The sequence below is a fragment of the Trichomycterus rosablanca genome, chromosome 6 (assembly GCF_030014385.1).
Source record: "Trichomycterus rosablanca isolate fTriRos1 chromosome 6, fTriRos1.hap1, whole genome shotgun sequence".
Taxonomy (NCBI): Eukaryota; Metazoa; Chordata; class Actinopteri; order Siluriformes; family Trichomycteridae; genus Trichomycterus; species Trichomycterus rosablanca.
Window position 1 is genome coordinate 49,356,587 of NC_085993.1, and position 22,260 is coordinate 49,378,846.

At 41.1% G+C, this 22,260-nt stretch overlaps 1 protein-coding gene across 3 annotated transcripts in view; it reads left to right on the plus strand.

Annotated features, from left to right (window-relative positions):
• Nucleotides 1-22,260, plus strand: part of pik3r3b (phosphoinositide-3-kinase, regulatory subunit 3b (gamma)) — a 287,104-nt gene that overhangs the window by 232,011 nt on the left and 32,833 nt on the right. Inside the window, exon 1 of one of the 3 annotated variants that reach the window (XM_062998004.1) lies at nt 16,343-16,437. The exons of the other annotated variants lie outside the window; for them this stretch is intronic. Coding sequence (XP_062854074.1) covers nt 16,407-16,437 — 31 coding nt within the window. The 5' untranslated portion in view covers nt 16,343-16,406. Of the gene's footprint in view, nt 1-16,342; nt 16,438-22,260 lie in introns of those variants that run through there. 3 annotated transcript variants of the gene reach the window in all.

A 22,260-nucleotide genomic window follows, 5' to 3' on the forward strand; every position in this document is an offset into this window, starting at 1 on the left:
AAAGCTATTATCTTGCTCATAAATGTAATCATTAGACTCACAGTATGTTCTATTTACTATTAACTACGTGTGTGTATATACAGTATATACATATACACACACCTTTTATTTTTATTTCTCCTTTATCAAGGATAAAAAGTACCATACAGGTGTCTAAAGTAGCTGCAAACATTATTATTATCCCCCTAAACCAAAATATATGGTATATATCTTTCTACCTTTTGTAGAACTATTAACTGATGCTTATATTCATTGCTTGGTTTTATACAGCACTTTAAATTCTTAGTATTTCTTCATTTTAACATCATTAATGTGTTATACTGTCTTGTTGGAGACTTACCACTATTAGTATAGTTGCTTTATACAGTACTGAAGTCCTCTTAATGGTTCATGGTGTAATGGTGTCATTACATTTATTTAAAACAACCTATATGATGATCTACTACTATGACAGCACCATGATCCACTAAAACTCCTGGTATATACAGTATAGTTCTCAATGTTAAATGGTCATTTATTCCCTTCATATTTCTTCATTATTCTTTTCCTCATAATACAGCATAATAGTGCATTGTGTCATGGTGCACTTTACTGGCACTGCACTGCATATCTCATATCTCTCATCTCTTCATTTCTTCACTGGCCTGAGAAAGGTCATTTCAAGCCTACAGGTCCCTAATGTACACAGAATAAGTCTAAATACATATGTAAATGTGATGATTTGGATCGTATTGTGTACCTTGCGTGAGTTTTGTAGTTGCAGTGGATTCGTTCGTCATTATTAAAGAATGATAAGTACAAAATGCTCTGGTCTGCTGGCAGATAATCGGATGAATAATCAGTATTGTATTGTATTGTATTTTATTAAACTGCGCTTGGACTGCATTGTTGGAGATCTGAATCTGATCATTTGTTTGGTACAGTATGAGCTGCAGTTTAGATCTGTTGTGTTTGTGGCATTATTTAACGTTGTAATTCCATTCATTTGTGTTCCTGGATTGAAGGACAAAGTACCACACAGGTTCCTGTACTGACTGTAGTTGTTTCTGCTCGTATTTAGTTCGTTTCACAACCTGAAAGAGTTTAGCAAAATTATTAAATAAATACTGTGCAATTTACCGTCATAACACTCTCTTCTGACCACTTTATTTACTTTATCAGCTCCACTTACCATATAGAAGCACTTTGTAGTTCTACAATTACTGACTGTAGTCCATCTGTTTCTGTGCATGCTTTGTTAGCCTCCTTTCACCCTGTTCTTCAGTGGTCAGGACCCCCACAGAGCAGGTATTATTTGGGTGGTGGGTCATTCTCAGCACTGCAGTGACACTGACATGGTGGTGGTGTGTCAGTGTGTGTTGTGCTGGTATGAGCTGTCACTGCTGGACTGAGAATAGTCCACCAACCAAAAACATCCAGCCAACAGCACCCCATGGGCAGCGTCCTGTGCCCACTGATGAAGGTCTAGAAGATGACCGACTCAAACAGCAGCAATAGATGAGCGATCGTCTCTGACTTTACATCTACAAGGTGGACCGACTAGGTAGGAGTGTCTAATAGAGTGGACAGTGAGTGGACAGCACAACACACACTAACACACCACCACCATGTCAGTCACTGCAGTGCTGAGAATGATCCACCACCCAAATAATACCTGCTCTGTGGTGGTCCTGGGAGAGTCCTGATTATTGAAGAACAGGGTGAAAGGGGTTAACAAAGCATGCAGAGAAACAGATGGACTACAGTCAGTAATTGTAGAACTACATAGTGCTTCTATATGGTAAGTGGAGCTGATAAAATGGACAGTGTGTGTAGAAACAAGGAGGTGGTTTTAATGTTACGACCAAAGTTTGTTAATTCCTTCTAGTCAGAACTCGGAGCTTTTCTCTCCCCCCTTTTCAACTTGGTCCTTTTGTGCAGCGTCTGTAACCAGGCCAGATCTGGCTGGCAGCAGCTCTTTTGAATTAAAATCTATTCCTAGCACACATGCTTTCCGATTTACACACAGCTGGTGCGTTAAAAAAAAAAAAATGTATATAAAATTTTGTAGTGTTTCTTTCAATCCAATCCGACTGTAAATACTACAGTAAAGACAGTCGGCCTGGATTAGCGACAGTGAAACCAGCAGGACCGAGCGGCGGTATCGCGGTGCCATCACTTCGCTGAATCTGTGTCAGTGCCCTTGTTTGCATATTGAAATGCAAAAAGCAACTGCGATAGGCTTAGCTGAGACGTGTCCGGGTAAATAAAGCCACGTTTATTTGCATAAAATCCTCAAGTACGGCAGCTGCTTATTGAACTTGCTTTGCTCGTATTTATTTGCTTCAGTAATTTCAGTGACACTTTTGCGACAGATTCTTGCCATTTAAAATAGCCCAAATAATAAAGATAAATAAATAAATATATAAATAAAAAAATAAATAAATAGTCATAACTAGGGCTGCAACTATCGATTATTTTTGTAATCGAGTATTCTATCGATTATTCCAGCGATTAATCGAGTCATCGGATAAGAAATACTTTTGCTTTAACAAAGAGCAAAAACAAATACATATTAGATTAAATAAGACATGTTTCTTAAACCAAACTGTACATTTGTATTCCTTGCATACAGGACAGTTTAACATTTTTTAAATGCAAAAATAAATAAATCAAAAATAAATCAGTTTACTTTTAAAATGTAAACAGGCAACCTGAAACATCAGGTCATCAAGTCATAAATAATAATAAACAAAAATACATGAACATAAGCCTGTAATTTGTGCAACTTTCAAAACTCAAAGTTTCAGCTACAGCTCACGCAGAACATAAAGCTTTAATATTTTGTTGGGAGGTTTTGTGGCGTTTGTAGGGGGATAAAAATCTGTCAGGATTGTGTCTCTAGATGAGGTAGAACTGGTGTGTGTGTGTGTGTGTGTGTGTGTGTGTGTGTTTGCCTAAATCTTCATAAAAGCCTGTGGTGGTTGAAACGAAGTAAAGTCAGTAAACATGAGTAAAGTAAACACGACGCTCTGATGGTGTGGATGTTCTACTGAGTTTTAGTTTTATCAGCTTAAAATGATCTCAAACTTTCTGTGGTTTTCTCTGTCCAGTCTCCTCCTGTTCGCTATTTTCTCTCTATATCTTGCAGTCCGCGCTATCAAATCTCGGCTGCGTCCTAAACCGATACGTTCAGTCCGCAGGAGCGGCGAACGTGTCCAAATACGTAGCGTTCATTAAACTGTCCGCAAAAAGAACCCGGATCAAGTCCTGTTAAGTTGTGTTTATGTTTAAGATATTTGGGACGCAGCCCTCAGATTCTTCACGTCACCTGCACACGGCGTTAAACACGCTGCGCAAAAGTGAAAGTCGTCCGTGTAAAACACCGTGAGCTGTATATGGTTGACGTCACTGGCGCTATACGCCTGGTTGCCAGATTCGGGGTCTTTCAGCCAAATTGGGCTTAATTCAAAATTGTTTTGCCTAGTTTGTACCTACCTCAGACATTAAAGGGCGTTCATTATTTAGATAAATAAAAGATAATCACAAATACAGTATTTATTTTCCCTTTTTCTCCCACTTTAGTGCATCCAATTTCTGCCCGTCAATCATCCTCTCGCTAATGCTGGTCCCTGCTCCTGATTGGGGAGGACGATGCTGCTCCACGCCCCCTCCGACACGTGCACAGCAATCGAACGTCTTATCACCTACACTTGACGAGTGCAGTGCAGTACAGCGCTGTGCACGGAGGGCCACACCCTCTACCGCACTCCCTTCCCATCTCCGTCTCCGTGCAGGCGCCACCAACCAGCCAGCAGAGGTCGTAATCGCACTAGTCTGAGAGAGAGTCCGCATCCGGCTTAATCCCGCCCCTTATCTGAACAATAGGCCAATCGTTGTTCGTGTGGCCGCGCAGCCTCAGCCGGAAGGCAGAGCCGAGATTCAATAAGATGTATTCGAGATCCCAGCTCTGGTGAACAGCGTGTGTTTTTACCGCTGCGCCACCTGAGCGGCCAAATGTAGTATTTTCTTTTCTTTTTTTAAGAGAAATAATGAAAGGAAACTGTCATCATTTTTCTTTAATTTTAGGTTAAATAAAAATCGTACCGTGAACCCAGTATCGTGAATCGCATCGTATCGTGGGTAGAGTGTATCGTTACATCCCTAGTAATATGCATAGACTGGATTAGATTGCTTGCTTCACCTTTCCTTCCTTAATTTCCTCAGACTGATCCTGCCGGCTCTGCCCATCGCCTTTAATACCATTAGAACCATCCAGAACGTTCCTCAGCCCTATAAGCTATGCAAAACCCGGTCTCACTTCACTGCCCCGCTCCTTCTTATGCAGCTCCCGGCCCTTTCGTAATTTATTAAGCGTGACTCTGACAGCATTTTACAGCCGTTCAGAGTGACGTCACAGACCGGAGCCCGGACCCCATTCAGGAGCCAGAGGCAACTCGACAATGCCCCATTAATCCAGGCGGTTAATTCTTGATGGGATGATTTCTGTAATAAAAGCTCAGACGAGTCTATGTGAGCGAAACGCCTGAAGAGCGTTCCTGTTCCACTCCGGGTTGTAATCTTTACGTCGACGCCGGGGTCTGAGGGTTTCTTGGCTATGATTCGGTGATGATCTCAGAGCCGGGTGACATCTGCGTATAGGTACGGATGTAGGTATGAGCGCGTACGCACACGTTAGCTTAGCAGACGCTTTCATCCAAAGCGACTTACAGGACTGTGACGATACAGGAGGTCCTCGACTTACGTGGGAGATCCGTTCCTACGGAACCCACCTACATAAGCATCTACGTCACTCACATGGAGCACATACACAGTATGAAGAACGCCGTCTTCCTCGTATAGCGCCGCGCGACGACGTATTCGTCCGCTCCGCTCGCCAAATAGTTCCCGTGCGAACTTTGTTTTTACGTCTCGAACGCCGTACGTCGGAATGACGGAACAAGACTTTCTTAATAAATGTATAGGAGATGGCGACGTAACCACGAAACGCTGTATGTCGAGTCCGCTGTAACCCGAGGACTTGCTGTATATTGTCTAAGCAATTGAGGGTTAAGGGCCTTGCTCAAGGACCCAACAGTGACAACCTGCCAGTGGATGGGCGTGAACCAGCGACCTTTTGATTACTAGTCCAGTATATTAACCACTAGGCTACAACAGCCCGCATTGTGACTTTAGCTGACATCATAATGTGCTAACCAATAGAGATTTGGCTGTAATGTAGATACCGCAGTAAAGATGGTTCATTAGTACTTTAATACAACAGCAGAACTATTTCATCCTATAATAACACGTGCATCTTTGTTCTGTATTACTTTTCCACTAATACCAGTGCTGTATATATTACCTATATAGTGATAATGACGTAATGTAGGTAGATAGAACTAGTGCTGGGCGATTTTCACGATTAATTCGGTTAATTCGAATGAACGTTTTCACCCGATGTTAGAAATGTGACAATCGCGATCGTTTACATACTTTATATTTTAATTAAAATACCGACATGTCACGAAGCAGAAACTGACCAGACGCTCGCGGAATATAAATCAGGGAAACAAAATCGGCGAAAACTAATACAGTAAACGGAAGACAACAAGTGTCATACACGGTAACGGTTAGATTCGGTAAAAAGGAGCGCAAACACGATCGGCAAAACGAGACACACGAACAGAAGAGTTTAATTAAGATTCACTGAATCGAACACGGCTGAAATGAATCAAAACTCCGGAGCCGATGAGCGCGATCAGGATTGGCTGACCGGGGACATGTGATAGTCACGTGGCAGTCCGTGGGAGCATGGGAATTGTAGTCTATATTGTTCGAAGCAGATCTTAAGACCTCCATTCACACCCCCCCCCCCCCCCCCAGTCACAAGAGGACAAAATCAAAGCTGAGCTGAGTGATTACTTGATGCCCCCCCCCCCCCCCCAGTGCAGATACTGATACTCACTTATATGGTGGAAACAGTAAACAGGCTGGTGTTCCTTTTAAGAAACCTGTAAAGAACTTATATGGTTTTGCACTTTTCTTAATGTAAGGAGGTTCTGCTGCACATTATTTAAAGTGAGTTGTTTGAGTTATTCTTATAAAGGATATAGCTAATTAAGATTTCTATTTTGTTTTAATTATTGTTAATTATTGTTATATTGTTATTGTTATAAAGTTGGAGTTCCTTGAAAGGATAATTATAGGTGGTGCTGTTACTATTTTTGCACTTCTGCAGTCTTTTAAATTAAAATGTAAAAAAAAAAAAAGAGATTTAGTCTTTTTTTCAATTGTATTATACAAGAACAAAAAAAATCGTAATCGAGAATCGGTAATAATTTTTTTGTGGCAAAATCGCCCAGCCCTAGATAGAACGTGCTATGATGTTGTATAAGCTCTGATGGCAAAGGGTCAAGCAGTACAGCTAGGGATGTCCCGATCCGATCAAGGCATTTTTTAATTGATCGGAATCGGCTTTACTAAACCCGATCCTAATCCCGATCTTTTGTGTTACGTCAGCATGTCCGCTGTGTGGAAATAGTTTAAATTGAAAAGTAAAACAAGTCCAGCAGTGAAGTGTAACGTCTGCAGTGTGAGCGTTTCACGAGGCGGTGGGAGCAGAGCTGCGTTCATGTGTGAGAGTGTGTGTGAGTTAAGGATCACTCCGGTTTACAAAACAACGTAGTCATGCACTCGTTTAATAAAGAAATAAATTTACAGTATATTCACATATTGTCGGGAGCAGAACACTTTATTAACTTCTTCTGTTACGGTACCAAATAGCCGACAGTTGAGTTAAGCACGCCTTTTCATGTTCTATGGAAGCCCCAAAGGGTCAAAACACACTCACTTAGTGTACAAACGTCCATCAAACCACTGACACAATACAAGCACTTTAAGAACTGGCTTTCCTTCATAACAAAAGAGCCTTTCCATTTTATTTTGGTATTCAGGTTTTACTGTAATGCTGTTAAGTAACTTTTTTTCTTATATTCAAGTTAAGCTGCTACACAGATTTCTGTTCATTTTTAGTGTATCACTGCATTAAAAAAAAATTTTCTTTGAATGTAAAGTTTAAAGTAGAGATGGGACGATCGATCGGCTACGAATCGGTATCGGCCGATTTTTTATCAAAATATGCTATCGGCGATATTTCCTAAAAGTAGCCGATCCGATCGTGTGATATATAAAGATCACGTTAAGTTAACAGCTCAGTGGATCGATCCAGACTTTGAGCTACAAAGCACCAACCATCACATCACCATTCATCAACCATCGTACAGAAACCACAGTGAAAGCTCTTCATGACCTAAAATAACATCATTAACGTTGTGCATCATACATACGATGTAATTTTGCTGATTGTAATATTTACTTTAAAAAGATAATTCAATCCGGTCACATCTGAGTCGATTCTATCAGCACGTTATATAAACTCCTGGTTCACTTTGGTAAATCGTAAGCGGTTCTTACTTGTGATGTAGATGAGAACAGAAAACGTTACAGAGCCAATCAGAGGCAAAAGTTTATTCATTACCAAATTCGTTAGTTCAGGATCATCTGCTGAACTTTTAGCTCCTTAGACGGAACGAGTCTGACGGTCGGTTACAGATCTGTGGTAATAACAGTGTAATGAAGCTTTTTAATGTAAGAGAGTCACACAGAATGTTCTGTACTAGCTGGTGTTTATTTAAAACCACGACATTTAATTAATAACAGTAAACACGGAGAGATAACTGAGAAGAGAAACTTACGCTTCACATAAAAACGAATCAACTCATGAATCAATGAATCACTTATAGCGATACTGTGAACTCTGCGTCTCTGTAACTCTGTAACTGCGTCTCTTCTAAAGGCACAAACACACGCGCGCGTGCGCTGCTCCGGTTTATCTTTACTGTGAGGCTCTTTTTAAGTTTATTTACTGCTAATCCCCCCCCCCAACCCCCCCCCCCCCCCCCCCCCATCGGAATCGGCTATCGGCCGATGTCCCTGAAAGGAGATCGGAGATCGGAATCGATGCCAAAAACCCCTATCGGTCCATCTCTAGTTTAAAGTAAAACTGTAATTATCTCAATCATTTTAATTGATTTTGTAAAAATACAAAAACATTAAGCCAGTAGTTTGGATGCAGCATTTTTCCCTTCAGCGCTGCAGAGCTATTCACTTGTTAAACATATACATTGAATTAATTTAAATAACTGTAATGTACTTGAAGTGTGCACTGTGTGAACAGTGTTATCTAGTTCTTATCTAGACAATATCTAGAAAATACAAGTATCGGTTTGAGTATCGGTATCGGATCGGGATCAAAATTAATAATCGGGATCGATATCGGAAACAAAAAAACGTGATCGGGACATCCCTAGACAAAATCAAAGCTGAGCTGAGTGATTACTTGATTTTCTCACAACAAGCCTAACAGAAATGAATATCCGTGCCATCCGTAAGAATAAAATGACCATATTGTGACGTATGGTTACCGTCTGATAAGTTACATGAAGATGTTAGTTATATAATATAATATATGAGGTATAACCCTATGACCCTATTCAGACCGGCAGCGATTTTCCGCCTCCTGTCGCCCGAATTGCTGATCGCTCATCGCCCCGTGTTCACACCGGAAGCATCATCATCACATGTGGTCGTCTGGTTTCCTTGGTTGCTGGTACAGAGTGTTTTACCAGCTAGTATCTACAGAACGTGTAGAAGAAACAATTTCGTTACGAATGAGATTCTGTTCTTGCGTAGTTCATCACCGTCTGTGCAGTCAACATGAACTATCATCTACGAACTAAAAACGAAGCGTAGCGTTTCACGTGGGACGGAGATAATACGCGTACCGCTCTGCTCAGTGCTCGATTCCTATTGGCCATCGGCACATTGCATTGCTTCTAATGCCTGGTTCACACTACACGATCTTTGCCCTGATTTTTCGCTCGCCGACTGGTCGGCGCCAGATTTGCCGGCTGGGGAGCAACTCGGCGTTCGCTCACTCTGGGACTGAAATGAAATTTTTAACAAGTTGAATATCCGAGTCGGCCTGTTGGCAGTGAGTGCGGTGTCGAACAGCCAGTGAGAATGTGACAGGGGCGTAATATAGTTTATATCAGAATACATCAGCACACACACTGAAGTTTTACAGTATTTCTGACCTTATCGTTCTCTATTGCAAAAAATATTTATTAACCTCCAACTCACTATAGATCAATCCATGCTGTTTACGTAGCCAAATTTATTTTGCTGTTAATTTATGCTGTTTATTTTTTCTCTTTGATTTTACGCTGCACATCAGCGCACAAACTTTGATCGCTCGCTACTTGTTGACGTGCATTTTTGGACGTGGCATCGTTAAACCTCTCGTCACTTCTCGTGTTTGTTTTCACGACAAAACGTAGTTTGGGAGAGCAGAGAAGCTCGCCTGAGATTATAGATGGTGTCGTGTTAAAGTTTAACTTTTTCGTGTTGCTAATGTTTGCTCGGCCTCCTGAGGTCAAATTGAAAACGAAAGAAATTCAGTTTCTTTGTCGCGGCACATTGCTGCTGTTCTGAACGTAGGGTACAACGGCTTTGTTGGGATTTTGAAGTGTTGGATAGTTGAAGCTCAATGCAGTGCGATGTAAGACGCGCATGTTACTGAGCGATATAGAATACATGGAGAGCATTAATAATATCCGCCGTTATCTCCAGTCCTGTCTGTAGGAGAAGCACTTTTATTTCCTCTCCTCATTTTGTGGGTAAGATTCCTCTCGGCGTTCCTGATTAAGCGCCGCCGGGTCGGGCGAGGTGGCAGGCAGAGTTATAGGCTGGGAAGCTCTTCGATTGTGCCGCCGGCGGAATGAACGAGCGCGACTCGGCGCGATCGGTCCGCACATTCGTCTTATCTCCCGCTCTCCGCCAGCCGGCCACTTTATGGCGGTCGAGAGAGCCTCGCCGACAGCGCTCGCTCTCTCTCACCTTTGTCTCCACGCGAAGGCCCCGCTACATTTCGGCCCATGTGGCGCTTCATCACTGTCTGTTTTGCTGTCTAGCCATCCTCGTGCTCCATGATCGCTGGCTGGGGAAGCGTCGGGGCTTCGGCAACAGAGCCAGAGAGACTTCTTCTTCTTGTTCCTCAGCCTTTGTCCCGTTTCTCGATTACGGGGTCGGCATTCCCGGCGGGAACATGCATACTCCACAGATAGGACCCGGACCGCCCCACCTGGGGATCGAACCCAGGACCTTCTTGCTGTGAGGCGACAGCGCTACCCCCAACAGAGCCAGGGAGACGCTCGAGATTTAAATGCTCAGGAAGCCACCAACAGCCGACTGCTCGGTTATGCCTAGTTCACACTACACGATTTTGCCCCGGTTTTCGCTCGCCGACTGGTCGCCGCTAGATGTGACGGCTCGGGAGCAACTCGGCGTTCGCTCGGGGATCGAAGCTCCGCTCTCGATCGCTATGTGCGAACTGCTCGATCCGAGCTCTCGCTGGGAGCTCAGTGACTGAAGAAAAATATCTAGTATGCTAGACATCTGGATCAGGGTACAGGGTTTGGAAGCCCGGGGGAGGAGATGTAAAAAAAAAAAAGAAAAACGTGAGCCAGGGGCGTAATATAGTTTCTATTAGAACACATCGACATACACTCAAGTTTTACAGTCGTTTGTGATCTTATCATCCACGCCAAGCCATAATACCCACGCTGCATTGCAAAAAAAAACATTTATTAACCTCCAACTCACTACAGAACAGACGATCCCTGCTGATCGTGTTGCCAAATCCACGTAGACAACTTTGATCACTCGTTTATTGTTGAAGTGCATGTTCTCCCCGTGTCTGCTGAAACGATTCCTCGTGAAACTCGAGTAATTTGATGACAAAAAATCATCGATGCAAATTTTTCGCATCGAGGCATCGTTTAATCCTTACAACGATATACAGCTCACGGTGTTTCGCACAGACGACTTTCACTTTTGTACAATGCGTTTACACTGTGGGCAGGTGACGTGACGAAGCCGAGGGCTGCATCCCAAATCACATACTTAAACAGCACTTAACAGGACTTAAACCGGGTACTTTTCACGTACAGTTCAATCAGTACTACGTATTTGGACACGCTCGCCGCTCCTGCGTACCGTTCAGTATGAAAGTGCGATTTAGGACGCAGCCGAGATTTGATAGCACGGACTGCAGAATAGAGAGAGCGAGAATATCGAGGGAGAACAGACGAGACTGGACAGAGAAAACCACAGAAAGTTTGAGATCATTTTAAGCTGAAAAAAACGAAAACTCTTATCGATACGTTGACTTTTCTTAATTGTAACCACCACAGGCTTTTTTGAAGGCTTAGACAAACACACACACACACACACACACACACACACACACACACACACACACCAAATCTACCTCATCTAGGAGATACGATCCTGACAGAACCTCCTACAAACACCACAAAGCCTCCCAAAGAAATATTAAAGCTTAATGTTCTGCGTGAGCTGGAGCTGAAACTTTTAGTTCTAAAGGTGGTACAATTAGAGGAAATGTTTATGTATTATTGCTTATTATTATTCATGCCTTAGTTTTAGGTTGCCTGTTTACATTTTAAAAGTAATTAGATTCATTTTTTACGTATTTGTTTATGCATTTCAAAATTGTTCTCTTTAAACTGTCCTGTATGCAAGGAATAAAAATGTGCAGTTTGTTTTAAGAGACGCGTCTTATTTAATCTTATATGTATTTGTTTTAGCTCTTTATTAAAGCAAAAGTATTTCTCATCAGATTACTCGATTAATCGCTGGAATAATCGGTAGAATACTCGATTACAAAAATAATCGATAGCTGCAGCCGTACTGATGAATCTTGTGTAAAGAGTAACTATCGTTCCTGTCATGAAAGTGTAAAACATGACGTTAAAATCCTAATAAACAAACAAAACGTAGTTTGGGAGACCAGGCAGACTCATCCTCAGGGTGTCCGCGGATCCTTAAGAAGTCTTAAATTCGTTTATCTTAAAAAAAAGGCCTTAATTTGTCTTAAAAAGTCTTAAATTCATCTGCCACTGGTCTTAAAAATGCCACAGAGCGTAAAAAAATGTAATTTTGGTTTTATTTTGGGGATTGTGTCTCGTGATTTCCAGATTTCGTATGCAAGTTGTTTAACTGTTTAAACGGCGGACTGAACTAAAGGCCTCAGCGTACTTCATGCGGAAACGACGTTCGCCTGGCTTCGGCGACCAATGTGACGTAATCGCGGAGAAAGCGAACAACCGCGGACGTCGCGCAGAGGCTTCGCTCGCCTGGTCGCGCACACGGAAGCTGGGCGAACTCCGCGGACGACGTCACGCCGCGACGACACCTGTGATTGGTCGGTTAAAAAAAGAGGCGCGTCATGAAAACAAACACGGATTTTGAGGAGCGTCTCAACTGTGATCATCGGCTGCGTCCGAAATCACGACTTTCATACTGAACAGTATGCAATTATTAATCATTATTAAGCATTAAGCATTTATTAAACAGTACACGAAAAGTACCTGGATAATGGGCAGCATTTTTGTGTATGCAAACACAGCGCACTTGCGTACTGAAAGAGCTTACTTCTGTATCGGCCAAGCAGTGCACACTACCTCTATTTATATGCGATTTTGGACACAGCCATTGTTTTTCGGTAGTCACTAAATTTAAATTACATTAATTTGTCTTTACATTATAAATGTCACCGCGTCACATGCAGCTGTGGAGCAGACGCGACAGGCAAAACGAAACCGCTAGAAGTACGCCAGCTTGTAAGCTCGCGAAGACGCGTTCGGCTTCGCGTGACGTTTGCGAATTTAGTTTAGCTGGAAGTATGCTGAGAGCTTAAGCGGAACCAACGGCGGTCTTAATGGTTCCGAGGGGCGCTAATTTGAGGTTACCTTACACTTGCTTAAACGCTGGCATGGGGAAGTGTAAATTTAATAATAACTGGTTGGATAACCCCAGTTTTGCTTTATGGTTAAATCCAGTTCAAGGCAATCCGTACGAAGCGCCTTGCACACTGCGCTAGAAGATCTTTAAGCTCGGTACGATGGGAATAAAAGCTGTGGAATCGCACATGGCGTGCGAGAAACACAAAAACTCGCTATCAGACACCCAGCGTTCACCAGTACTGTTCGGTCTCTTCCAGTGCTCCAAAGAGCACTACTTCATTCCAGACATCAGCATTAGTTCGTTACTGCGACAGTGGTCTTAATTCTCGTCTCAGAGTGGTATTAAAAAGTCTTAAATTTAATTTCCCAATACCTGCAGATACCCTGCATCCTGGTGGTGGTCATGTAGTGTGAAACCCCCTATCGCCGATCAGTCGTGTAGTGTGAAAACCACACCGACTTGAAAGACTCCCGATTACAAGAGATCCAGTCGTGTAGCGTGAGCTGTACAGGGACCCGGCAACTCCGAAAGTCGTGTAGTATGAACTTGCAATAAACCCTTTAACGGTCTACTTAACCATTTGGTTGAGCTTAGTTTGAGTCTAAATACTTGGGTAATTTAAGTAATCTTGTTTGGGATGCAGCTGCTTCTCGGTTGACGTGTGTTAAACTCAAGAATATCGGTAGACGACGACGCTGTGGTTTTAAGAAAACAGCTTTTCTAGGTAGATAGACTTTATTTGTCGTGTATACTAGAGATGGAACGATCGATCGGCTATGAATCGGTATCGGCCGATTTTTAATCAAAATATGCTATCGGCGATCGGCCGATATTTCCCAAATGTAGCCGATCCGATCGTGTGATATATAAAGATCACGTTAAGTTAACAGCTCAGTGGATCGATCCAGACTTTGAGCTACAAAGCACCAACCATCGTATCAAAATTCGTCAACCATCGTACAGAAACCACAGTGAAAGCTCTTCATGACCTAAAATAACATCATTAACGTTGTGCATCATACATACGATGTAATTTTGCTGATTGTAATATTTACTTTAAAAAGATAATTCAACCCGGTCACATCTGAGTGGATTCTATCAGCACGTTATATAAACTCCTGGTTCACTTTGGTAAATCGTAAGCGGTTCTTGCTTGTGATGTAGATGAGAACAGAAAACGTTACAGAGCCAATCAGAGGCAAAAGTTTATTCATTACCAAATTCGTTAGTTCAGGATCATCTGCTGAACTTTTAGCTCCTTAGACGGAACGAGTCTGACTCGGTTACAGATCTGTGGTAATAACAGTGTAATGAAGCTTTTTAATGTAAGAGAGTCACACAGAATGTTCTGTAGTAGCTGGTGTTTATTTAAAACCACGACATTTAATTAATAACAGTAAACACCGAGAGATAACCGAGAAGAGACACTTACACTTCGTGGAAAATGAATCGACTCGTGAATCACTTTAAGCGATACAGTGAACAGATCATTTCTCTTAAAGGCACACACACACACACACACACACACACACACACACACACACGTGCGCTGCTCCGGTTTATCTTCACTGTGAGGCTCTTTTTAAGGTTTTTTCAGACTGAACTGGATAACATTAAACCTGCGTGTGTGTGTGTGGTCAGTTAGACTAATGAAATATGTCTCCTGTGGGTAACCCCCCCCCATCGGAATCGGCTATCGGCCCATATCCCTGAAAGGAGATCGGAATCGCTGCCAAAAACCCCGATCGGTACATCTCTAGTATATACATATACACGTACAGTACAATGAAATTCTTTCTTCACATATCCCAGCTTGTTTGGAAGCTGGGGTCAGAGCGCAGGGTCAGCCATCGTACGGCGCCCCTGGAGCAGACAGGGTTAAGGGCCTTGCTCGAGGACCCAACAGTGGCTGCATAGCAGAGCCAGGATTTGAACCGCCAATCTTCCGGTTGATAGCCCAAAGCTCTACCCACTATGCTACCCTTTATGTCAAGTCAACTCAAAGCCCATCCTTAGAGTCCCAAGGAACTAATAAATGCAAAAAAATTATTATTTAAACGTTATCTTCTTGGCGAGATTAAAGGATTGCGTGCGTGTTGAATATCCGTCCATCGTTACGTGTGTCAGTCGGAGCAGAGGCGGCCGCTTCGTTCCATGTTGGTACAGTTGGTACGCCGCCCCCGGCGTAGAAAGCACTGGCCACTTTGAAATGTGTCAGAGCGTAGGTGGCCGTGGCTTTCCATTTTGGTCTGAGCAAATGTAGCAGCGTAGCGGAAATCCAAAAGCAGCACTTCTCAATCTGCCCACGCCAACGGACTGACCTTTAGAGACTTGGGCATGAGCGGCGTTTATTTTAATAGTGTTTAACACGTTGGATTGTGTGGGTGCGATTTAGAGGCCGTTCTGTCCAATAAAACTTGGTTTTGCAAGTCGGTCTCACTTACTAGAGCTCGACTGGAACGCTGAATGGTCAAACCGACTTCAGCTGGTCATTATTTATAGCTTTTATACTGGACACTACTGTTTTACTGGCACTCAGCCATAACATTAAAACCACCTCCCTGTTTCTACACTCACTGTCCATGTTATCAGCTCCACTTACCATACAGAAGCACTTTGTAGTTCTACAATTACTGACTGTAGTCCATCTGTTTCTCTACATGCTTTGTTAGCCCCCTTTCATGCTGTTCTTCAGTGGTCAGGACTGCAGTGACACTGACATGGTGGTGGTGTGTTAGTGTGTGTTGTGCTGGTATGAGTGGATCAGACACAGCAGCGCTGATGGAGTTTTTAAACACCTCACTGTCACTGCTGGACTGAGAATAGTCCACCAACCAAAATATCTAGCCAACAGCGCCCCGTGGGCAGCGTCCTGTGACCACTGATGAAGGTCTAGAAGATGACCGACTCAAACAGCAGCAATAGATGAGCGATCGTCTCGGACTTTACATCTACAAGGTGGACCAACTAGGTAGGAGTGTCTAATAGAGTGGACAGTGAGTGGACACGGTGTTTAAAAACTCCAGCAGCGCTGCTGTGTCTGATCCACTCATACCAGCACAACACACACTAACACACCACCACCATGTCAGTGTCACTGCAGTGCTGAGAATCATCCACCACCTAAATAATCCTGACCATTGAAGAACAGGGTGAAAGGGGGCTAAAAAAAGCATGCAGAGAAACACATGGACTACAGTCAGTAATTGTAGAACTACAAAGTGCTTCTATATGGTAAGTGGAGCAGTATGTCTCTCTCGCTCTCTCTCTCTCTCTCTCCCCCCACCATCACCACCCAACCTCGCGTGCTCATTGGCTGTCCCCGCCGCCTCCATTCAGAGGCTCGCTCCAGGCAGGCGGGGTCTGAATTTAGGAGCCGGGATTTTCCCTCTGGCTTCAGTCGAGGAGGCGCAGTCGGAGCGCAGGCAGGCAGAGGGGTGGCGGGAATACGAGGGAGGGCGAGAGAGAGAGAGTGTGAGAGAAAGAGAGAGAGAGAGAGGACTCGTGTCCGAGGCGGCCGAGCTCACTCCGTACACATGCAGCTCAAAGAGGAAGCGGCGGAGGAAGGTAAGCTGCTCGTCTCCACTCTCGGGAGCGCGCGTTGGGGCTTCCGGGGGTTAAGGACACCCCCGGTGCAGATAGGGCGGTGTTGTTTTTGGTTCCCGGAGGCGTTTGGGGGCAGAGAGACTGAGGAAGAGTTCGGCTCGATGCGCTCCCTTCCCGTCCAAAAGGGACAGCCAAGCCGAACTCTTCCTCCGTCTCTCTGCCGCGTCTTGCCGTAACCTAACGCTCATTGTTATGCTAATTAGCCTAAATTGTCCACACTTAAACCTAATCTGCGTTTATTTTACCGCCAGCGTCCACACTCCTGCACATGCAGTCTTTGTTTCGAACCTAAACCTCCGCACGCGCTCACGTCAACCTCCTCCCGACCGTCTGCTCAACACGTTTCACTCTTACCAGCTACCGTAACGGAGCACCGACTCATTTTCAAGTTTTACGACCTGCTGCGTGTAGGATCAGAAACTCAGATTATTTCGATTATTTAGAATTTAGAACCCTCGGACTTCCCCAGACTGTCGTACGTATCGTTTTATCGGTTTTATTTTTGCCATCCAAGACAAAGCTTTGCAAAATGTATGTCTTGGATCTGACCCGTTTTATTTTCTATACTTTTTATTTTTGCTCCCCGAGTCGAAGCCTGGATCAGTTGTCGTTTCATAAAGACGTCATTTTTAAATGCAGGGTTTTATTGTTTTTTATTTTTGCTATCTAAGACAAAGCTTGGCCAAATGTACTCCTTTGGATCTGACTGTCGTTTTATTAACGCAGTTTTATTATTTTTTATTTTTGTCATCCAAGACAGAGCTTTGCAAAATGATCAGACTGTCGTTTTGTAAAGAAATCATTTTTAAAAGCAGTTTTATTGTTTTTAGTTTTGCTATTTGAGTCGAAGCTTAGATCAGACTGTCGTTTTATAAAGAAATCTTTTTTAAATGCTGCATTTTATTGTTTTTATTTTTGCCATCTGAGTCAAAGCTTTGCCAAGTGTACATGTCGGATCGGACTGTCTTTTATAAAGACGTCATTTTTACAATCATCGTTTCATTGTTTTTATTTTTGCTGTCTGAGTCGAAGCTTTGCCAGATTTACTCCTTTGGATCAGACTGTCGTTTTATAAATGCTGCATTTTATTTTTTTTTTTTTTTGCCATCCAAAATAAAGCTTTGCAAAATGATCAGACTGTCGTTTTATAAAGACATCATTTTAAATGCAGCGTTTTATTGTTTTTATTTTTGCCATCCAAGACAAAGCTTGGCCAAATAAACATCTTGGATCAGACTGTCGTTGTATGAAGACATTTTTAAACGCAGCGTTTTATTGTTTTTATTTTTGCCATCCGGGATCCGAGTTGAAGCTTTGCAAAATGTGCACCTTGGATCAGTTGTCGTTTTATAAAGACGTCATTTTAAATGCAGGGTTTTATTGTTTTTAGTTCTGCTATCTGAGTCGAATCTTTGCCAAGTGTACATGTTGGATCGGACTGTCTTTCATAAAGACGTCATTTTTACAATCATCGTTTTATTGTTCTTATTTTTGCTATCCGAGTCGAAGCCTGGATCAGTTGTCGTTTTATAAAGACGTCATATTAAATGCAGCGTTTTTTTATTTCTATTTTTGCTATCTAATACAAAGCTTGGCCAAATGTGCACCTTGGATCTGACTGTCGTTTTATTAACACAGTTTTATGATTTTTATTTTTGCCGTCCAAGATGAAGCTTTGCAGAATGTCGTTTTATAAAGAAATCATTTTTAAATGCAGCATTTTATTGTTTTTATTTTTGCTATTTGAGATCTGAGACAAAGCTTTGCAAAATGTGCACCTTGGATCAGTTGTCGGTTTATAAAGACGTCATTTTTAAATGCAATGTTGTTCTTTTTATTTTTGCTATCAGAGACAAAGCTTTGCAAAGAGTACACCTTGGATCTGACTGTCGTTTTATTAACGCAGTTTTATGATTTTATTTTTGCCATCCAAGATGAAGCTTTGCAGAATGTCGTTTTATAAAGAAATCATTTTTAAGTGCAGCGTTTTATTGTTTTTAGTTCTGCTATTTGAGTCGAAGCTTTGATCAGACTGTCATTTTATATAAAATCATCTTAACATGAGTTTTATTGTTGTTATTTTTGCTGTCCAGTTCGAAGTTTTGCGAAATGTGCACCTTGGATCAGACTGGTTTTATAAACGCAGTTTTATTGTTTTTATTTTTGCTATCTGAGTCAAAGCTCAGGATTTAGACTCTTGTTTTATAAAGACATTTTTTAAATGCAGCGTTTTATTGTTTTTATTTTTGCCTTCTGAGTTCTGAGCAAAATGTGCACCTTGGATCGGTTGTCGTTTTATAAAGACGTCATTTTTAAATGCTGCATTTTTTCTATTTTTTTTTGTCAAAGTCTTGATATGACTCATTTTTATAAAGACATCATTTAAACTCAACTTTTTATTGGGGTTTTTCTGCTATTTGAGTCAAAGCTTTGCCAAATGTACCTCTTGGATCATTTTTTAAACAAAGTTTTATTGTTTTTTTTTTGCTATCTAAGACAAAGCTTTGCAAAATGATCGGACTGTCGTTTTATAAAGTAATCATTTTTAAACGTGTCGTTTTATTGTTTTTATTTTTGCTGTTCTAGTCAAAGCTTTATGAAATGACAGTCAGATCCAAGGTGTATTATTTTGCAAAGACGTCATTGTTAAATGCTGCATTTTATTGTTTTTATTTTTGCTATCTAAGACAAAGCTTTGCCAAATGTACAGCTTGGATCAGTTGTCGTTTTATAAAGAAATCATTTTTAAATGCAGGGCTTTATTGTTTTTATTTTTGCTATCTGAGACAAAGCTTTGCACCTTGGATCAGACTGTCATTGTATAAAGACGTCATTTTTAAATGCAATTTTATTGTTTTGATCTTTGCTAACTAAGACAAAGCTTTGTAAAATGTGCATCTTGGCTCAGACTTGTTTTATAAATGCAGCATTTTATTATTTTTATTTTTGCTATCTGAGTCGAAGCTTTGACCAGACATGATTTTTACATGCAACGTTTTATTGTTTTTATATTTGACATCCGAATCTTTATAAGCTTTATAAAATGACAGTCAGATCCAAGGTGTATTTTTTGCAAAGACATCATTTTTTAAAGCAGCATTTTATTGTTTTTATTGTTTGATATCTTTATTTGAGACAGAGCTTTGCATCTTGGAGCTGACTGTCATTGTATAAAGACTTTTTTAAATGCAGGTTTTTATTATTTTTATATTTTCCATCCGAGTCTTTATAAGCTTTATACAATGACGGTCAGATCCAAGATGCACATTTTATACAGACTTCATTTTTAAATGCAGCGTTTTATTGTTTTTATTTCTGCCATCTGAGTTGAAGTTTTGCAAAATGTGCACTTTGACTCAGATAACAAAAGTAAAAACAATAAAACTTTTTGTCTGATCCAAAGCTTTGCCAAATTTACACCTTGGATCAGACTCGTTTTATAAAAGCGGTTTTATTGTTTTTAATTTTGCTATTCGAGTCGAAGCTTTGCAAAATGTACACTTTAGATCAGTTGGTGTTTTATAAAGAAATCATTTTTAAATGCAGCGTTTTATTACTTTTATTTTTGCTGTTCGAGTCAAAGTCTTGATCTGACTCGTTTTATAAAGATATACTTTAAACTCAGCGTTTTATTGTTTTTTATTTTTACTGTCTCAGATGAAGCTTTGCCAAATTTACACCTTGGCTCAGTTGTCATTTTATAAAGAAATCACTTTTAAACGCGGCGTTTTATTGTTTTTATTTTTGCGATCTGAGATGAAGCTTTGCAAAATGTGCACTTTAGATCAGTTGGTGTTTTATAAAGAAATTATTCTTAAACGCAGATTTTTATGGTGTAAATCTAAGTGCTTTGTTCAGAATCTAATCGCTGCTCGACAGCTTCTGCAGGCTCCAGTTTGTAGTTTAAACTTCTTAAAGCAACCTGTGGAACAGAATGTAGATTAAAATTCGGGGCTTTGTTAGTATTTCAGTGTAAACAGAGACTCGTTTCATACAAACGAACCTTATAGATGCCAGGATTGGTACTTGAAATGACAATAGATGCTCTTGGTCAGATTCAGGTCGCGTTCAGGTCGGATTGAACCTTCGCTGCAGAAGTTGGATTGATGCCACCGATTCTGCTTCTACAGAACCAGTCTGCAGGTGGTTTGGTGTCATTGTTTTAGGACAGCACTGATGTCATGTGTCATTAAGGAACAGGGAAAAGTTCATTGTTAGATTTGGGTCCTTTGTTCAAGCCTGAATCTTGGTGAATCTCTTTTACGGAGATGTTTTTGGGGACGGGACAGAAACGTAGTGCCGCGCTTCTGTCTCGCTGCCGTTTCTCGCCTTTCACATGCTAATGCGCTCTCACTTTCACGCAGCAAACCGTCCGACCAATAAAGCTTTGAAAATTGAATGTGCTGTTCTTACCTTTTGTAATTTTGTCTTTACTTTAGTGTTTTGGAATGTTTTGGTCTTTTTTATTAATTTAATTGTGTTTTTTTAAACACAAAGTTGAAATTCGATGTGCGGGCGTCTCTCATAGGGGGCACAGGTCGCCGGTTTGAGGTGCAGGCTTTGTTCAGAGCCTAAATCTGTCTACATAAAGTGTTACCCATTTGCTATCCGAGTCTTTATAAGCTTTATAAAATGACGGACAGATCCAAGATGCACATTTTATAAAGACGTCATTTTTAAATGCAGCGTTTTATCGTTCTTATTTCTGCCATCAGAGTTGAAGCTTTGCATATTGTGCACTTTGGATCAGACTGTCAGAGTTTCATTGTTTTTATTTTTGTTATCTGAGTCAAAGCTACATTTGCCACATTTACATCTTTATTCAGGCTCATTTTATAAACGCAGTTTTATGTCTGTATAAAGTGTTACCCAGTGCTTAATATTTCGGATAGACGTAAACGTGCATTTCATTTGTAGCTTAAACTTCTGTAGTTCAACCTGTGGAACGGAATGTAGATTAAAATTTGAGGTTTTGTTTGTGTTTATCAGTGCAAACAAAGACTTGTTGTCTATGAACGTACCTCACACAAACCAATATTCAAGAACAGAATTACCTCAACCAAGCTCCATATTCACTGCTGAAGCACACTTCATAATAATGGCTTTAAAATTTGCAGAAGAGAATCAGAATCAGAACAAGCTTTATTCGCCAAGTATGTTTACACACTCAAGGAATTTGTTTCCAGCTGTTGTTATCTCTCTACAATATACAAACAATACAATATACAGACAATGTACAAATTTACATGTTCAGCAGAATTTGCATATGTGCAGAAAATATAAAAATAGTATAAGATAAATAGTAAAGTAAAGTAAGATGCAGTTACACTATTATAAGAGCCCAATAAGAGAAAAATAATAGAATGTACTGACTCAAAATCGTGCCTTAAAGCAACTGAATCATGCAAAGCGAACCATTCAATTATTAACAGTATACAAAGATCCATCCATAGACTAACCGGAATGAATTACAACATAAAACTCTGCTGGGTTCCTGGACACAGTGGGATGGATGGATGGATTGATAGATTGATAGACTATTTACATATATGGAATTATATCTGTATACATAGTACTATATACATAAAAGCAATTAACAGTTCTAAATAAGTGGAAATGAAAAGGCGGATAAATTAGCCAGAAAGATAATAACCTAAAAATCCCTGCTGCAGATATCAAACCGTCAATAAATACATACATTAAGGAAAAATGGCAAACTGAGTGGGGGACACAGACACCAAACTACATGAGATGCATCCAAATATAAGCAATAAGCCAAGAAGT